Source organism: Benincasa hispida, chromosome 5, assembly GCF_009727055.1.
Source record: "Benincasa hispida cultivar B227 chromosome 5, ASM972705v1, whole genome shotgun sequence".
NCBI classification, from domain to species: Eukaryota; Viridiplantae; Streptophyta; class Magnoliopsida; order Cucurbitales; family Cucurbitaceae; genus Benincasa; species Benincasa hispida.
Window position 1 is genome coordinate 63,902,723 of NC_052353.1, and position 4,970 is coordinate 63,907,692.

Consider the following 4,970-nt stretch of genomic DNA (forward strand, 5'->3'; position numbering starts at 1 on the left):
ACCCCCCAAGAACATTAATCTGAATATCATACTAAAAAAATCTGAATTATATAATCAAATCTCAAATAAATATGAAAAATCCAACTTGAAGACGGTAAAGTAAATATTGTCAATTAAGTTCCCAACTTCTAATAACGATAAGAATAAAATGCAATTTTCAATTTTCATTTTTGTAATTACTGTCAAATCTGCAAAATGAGCTTACTCGTTCGTAATTGGCAAAACATTCCTCTTCATAAGCTGAAAGTTTAGTCCCATATTCTCACAATTGTATGTACTAACAAAAAAAATACTCTAAGATGTTACACCTAAATTCAGTAATCAAGGAAGTTATAATGTCTTTTAAGACAACAACATAGTCTTAAACAAAATCAACACATCAAAATTCCTTTCAACAAGTCGAGTGAGCCATAAAGGAAAAACATTCTAATAAGGCCATAACATACTCTCTGATGCACTGACTGTCCTGCAAAACGGAACATGGGCAACACTATTTTGCAATCAAACACAAGAAAATCCTCTTCAACAAGTTGAAGAAGCCACAAAAAAATATAAATTTTTAGGTACATTTAATTTTATATAATCAAATCAACGTTTGGTTTCAAACTTTTGATTTTAAATTGATGTAGGGTCTTAAAAGTAATTTGGGACAAAATTTGTGGAGTGATTTGTTCAGGCAATCAGCCCAAAACGCATTTTGACTAATTATTGAAAAGTCTTATTCTAAATAATTTTATATTTTTCTAAAATTAATTTCAGCATTTGTTAAAAATGAAGAAAAAAATAATTTTGACGATGGCAAAGTGAGAAGTCAAAGCAGAGGAAAATGTGAAATGGATAATCCGGCCCATTAGGCCCAAATAAGAAAGGCCCAATTGGAGCCCCACGATCTTCTCCGCGTGACCCGCAGCTTCTCTCTTTTCAACCGCCACGGTTTTTCTTTCTCCACTTCGAAGCTTTCTTCTCCTTCTCTCTCTCTCATCGTCGTTGATTGTGTTCTTGATTCCGCCAACAATCACTTTTCTGTATCGTTTTTGTGTCAGAAGCACTTCCATTTTCCCTCCCTTTCATCTTTTTTTTTTCCTTTTTTTTCCTTTCCCACCAAGCAATCCTTCTCTCTGTCATGTTCTCTGTTTCTCACACCTGTTTCAGAGCTTTCTAAGGGTTCTATTCCGATCAGAATCTTACCCGTAAATGCCTCCGACCACCGCTGGACCACCCATTCCGCCGCCTTCGTCCACCTCTTCCTCCCAAGCCCTTCTCGACCTCATCATTCAGATTGTTTCGTTTCTACTACTTTCCTCCCTCAATGTCCGGTCCTTCGTTGGGCGGTGGCAGGTTCTCCATTCGAAGCTCTCCATTCTTCACTCTGCTCTTATCGAAATCTTGGATTCCCCTCACTGGTCGGAAAACCCCCTTGTTCATACCATTCTTCCGTCACTACTTTCAACCCTTCAGCGGCTTAAGTCTTTGTCAGACCAATGCTCCGACCCTGCCTTCTCTGGCGGGAAGCTTCATATGCAGAGTGATTTAGATATGGCGTCTGCTTCTCTCTCTAGTCAACTCAACGACCTCGATTTGTTGCTTAGATCTGGGGTTCTTTATCAATCCAACGCGTTAGTGCTCTCTCAGCCAGTTCCGGGTTCGAATAAGGATGATACTGAGTTTTTCATTAGGGATCTCTTCACGCGGTTGCAAATCGGAGGGATGGAGTTCAAGAAGAAGGCTCTGGAGTCTCTGGTTCAGCTTCTGAACCAGGATGAGAAGTCTGCTGGGTTGGTTGCTAAAGAGGGAAACATTGGGTATTTGGTACATTTGCTTGATTTCAACGCTCAGCCGTCTGTGCGAGAGCTTGCTGCTTCTGCGGTATCAGTTCTCTCTACGGCCGGCGATGAATCGAGGAAAAGAGTGTTCGAAGAAGGAGGATTAGGCCCATTGTTGAGGATTCTTGAAACAGGATGGATGCATCTGAAGGAAAAAGCCGCCGCCGCAGTCGAAGCCATCACCATCGACTCCGAAAACGCTTGGGCTGTTTCCGCTTATGGAGGCGTATCGGTCTTAATCGATGCCTGCCGATCAGGTACCCCTTCGCTGCAAGCTTCGGCGGTCGGTGCGATTAGAAACGTCACGGCGGTGGAAGATATCAAATCCTCTCTCGTCGAGGAAGGGGCGATTCCAGTCTTGTTACAATTGTTAGTTTCGAGCACAACGGCCGCGCAGGAGAAGGCAGCAATGTCAATAGCAGTATTAGCCTCCTCCGGTGAGTATTACCGATCACTGATAATCCAAGAACGAGGTTTACAAAGATTATTACACCTCATCCACGATTCACCGAGTTCAGATACGATCGAAAACGCGTTGCGAGCCCTAAGTTCCCTCGCGGTTTCCGATTCTGTCGCTCGGATTCTATCATCTTCTACATTATTTGTAATGAAACTCGGCGAATTAGTGAAGCACGGAAACTTAGTACTGCAGCAAATTGCCGCCTCTCTGGTTTCCAATTTATCAATTAGCGATGGGAACAAGAGAGCCATTGGGAGTTGTATGAGTTCCCTGGTGAAGCTAATGGAAATGCCGAAGCCGGCCGGAGTTCAGGAGGTGGCAGTGCGTGCCCTAGCATCTCTATTGACCGTCCGATCAAATCGGAAAGAATTGATGAAGGACGAGAAGAGCGTAATGAGATTGATGCAAATGCTTGATCCAAAAAACGAGGTCGTCGGCAAGTCTTTCCCATTAGCCATCGTCACAGCTGTTCTCGCCGGCGGAAGCAACGGTTGCCGGAAGAGACTGATTGACGCCGGAGCTTACCAGCACCTGCAGAATCTCGCCGATATGAACGTCGACGGAGCTAAAAAGGCCCTACAGCGGCTGAACGGCAATCGGCTGAGAAGCATCTTCAACAGGACATGGAAGGAATAAACGGAAAAGAAACTAACCCCCGCCGTCAAAGGTAAGATTCATCCAAGGGTAAATACGGAAACTCGCTATAGTATCAGGTGTTGACCCTACACTTTAAACCTTTCTCTGAGATTGACCAGAGAGTACCATTCGGTAGAAAGTCAATGATACCCCTCCTCATGTGACCGGCCAGTGCCAGTCACCTGTTAGGGAAACAAACACGACGTCGTATCAGTATCTCCCATCACACCTGTGGGGACCACTGGACCTCTACACTGACACATAATTTAGTCGTAGGAATTATGACAGTACTTAAATCGACCGTCCTATTTTTATTTTTATTTTTTGGGGATAAATAATAAAGTAATTAATTATCGTATTTATTTAATTTATAAACTGTATTTTTCAGGGGATCAGTTCGTTTGGATTTTTCTAACTGCTGAAGACAGAGAGAAAAAGGTTACAACAACAACATATGACCAACCCAATCGTATACTCAACAACCATTTTCACCTAGTAGTATATTATCTTTTTTTAATATATATAATATATTTAAACCTTTTTTCTTTGGTAAGGTTTAGGGGGAAAAAAGTAAGGAAAAAAATGGAAGAAAGAAGCATGGATGCGGGTTTTAGGGAGTATCCTGGTATGCTTTTTCCTTATAATATTAATTTAATTTCACTGATGAGGATGTAAGTGTGGTGTCTTATGCCCATGATTGTCATTTTGTTTGATTGTGTACATTTCAAGTGAGTTTCTTCTTTTTTATTATTTATTCAAAAAGAGAAGGAAGAAAATTATGTAATGAAGAAGTTTATTGAAAGAGTGGAGGTGGTTTTTTTGTGTATACCTTTTTTGACCAACAAATGTGTCGGATTATGGTGATGATGATGATGCTCTGTGAATCCCTATCCTTTTGTTTGGTTGTGTTTGCCTCAATGGCTTCTTTTCTGTCTGATTCTGTATGTTTCTGTTTCATCATCAAATTATCCTATGGTTATCCTCTGGTTGGCTGGCTATGCAGAGCGTAATCAGTTAAAATTTTATGTCAAATATTTAAGGTAAGGAGCGTGTATTTTTTTTTTTTTAATATTCGTGAATGTCTTGAGCCAGTCGATGTATATTTGGACTAATCTGATAGGACAACTCACCGAATATTAAATTCTAGATAGGTAGTTACCATAGATTGAACCTATGATCTTTTAGCCTTTTATCAAGTGATGTTCCTTTATATACTACTAGGCCAACTCATAATGATTAAATGGAAGGAGTATGTACTGTCGGATTATAAATTTTTTCCGATTTGTAGTGGGTAATAATAATGGAGGGAGGGATGAAGCATTGAGAAGTGAGGAAGGAAGGGCATTTTCCATCAGGTATGGATGAGTGGGGCCTTGTGGTTTCTTCTCTTGCTTGTTTATTGATACAATGATAATTTCAGAAAACAATATCTACCCCACTAGTTAGTTATAGCTAGGGATCTTTTTTTTTTTTTTTTTCGTTTCTATTTAACACTTACAAGGAAATCTTGTAGTGTGATATGGAAGCTTGGGGTTCACTGAGGAGATGGCAATCCCATGTGAGAGTGGTTGGCAATTATTGGGGTAGATGTAGATGTAAGTTTTTAGGGTTGGGAAGAAGCTGAGGCTTGAGAATTGAGAAATGCAAATCCATGTGAATCTGATTCCGAAGGGAGAAATTATGATTAAGAGTTGGAAAAAGAAGAAAACAAAGGAGAGGTAAGCACGGCGGAGATGTAGGGGAAAAAAACAGGAAAGGGTGAGGGTCCCAAAGGAAAGTGTTCAACTTTGCACAGGCCGAATACTGTCCTGTCACAAAGTATTTTGAGAGATAAATAAATTACCAAAAAAGAAAAAAAAAAAATACCCTTAAACTTGGTAGAATTACTCCTATTCTTTCAAAAGTTATCCTGATACCTCTAACCTAGGCGAAATCGTGTATTTGAGGTTTAAGTTAATGTTTATGAAAGGCCAAAGGTAAAATGTTACTTTTAGGGTTTAAATATTATTTCGGTCCGTATATTTTTGGCTTTGGTTCATTTTGGTCTTTAT

General features: G+C 40.1%; 1 protein-coding gene across 2 annotated transcripts; it reads left to right on the plus strand.

The window, feature by feature from the left end:
- The first annotated feature begins 628 nt into the window (after positions 1-628).
- LOC120078290 (armadillo repeat-containing protein 3) lies at positions 629-3,761 on the plus strand. 2 transcript variants are annotated; one of them, XR_005481978.1, is made up of 3 exons: positions 629-2,950; positions 3,308-3,388; positions 3,474-3,761. XR_005481978.1 is itself a non-coding variant. In XM_039032523.1 (2 exons), exon 1 carries the CDS (start codon positions 1,195-1,197, stop codon positions 2,917-2,919), a length of 1,725 nt encoding a protein of 574 aa, XP_038888451.1. In that variant the 5' UTR covers positions 630-1,194; the 3' UTR covers positions 2,920-2,950; positions 3,308-3,761. The 2 variants fall into 2 exon arrangements, 1 of the variants encoding a protein (XP_038888451.1); XM_039032523.1 differs by having other exon boundaries at positions 630-2,950; positions 3,308-3,761.
- The last annotated feature ends 1,209 nt before the right edge of the window (positions 3,762-4,970 follow it).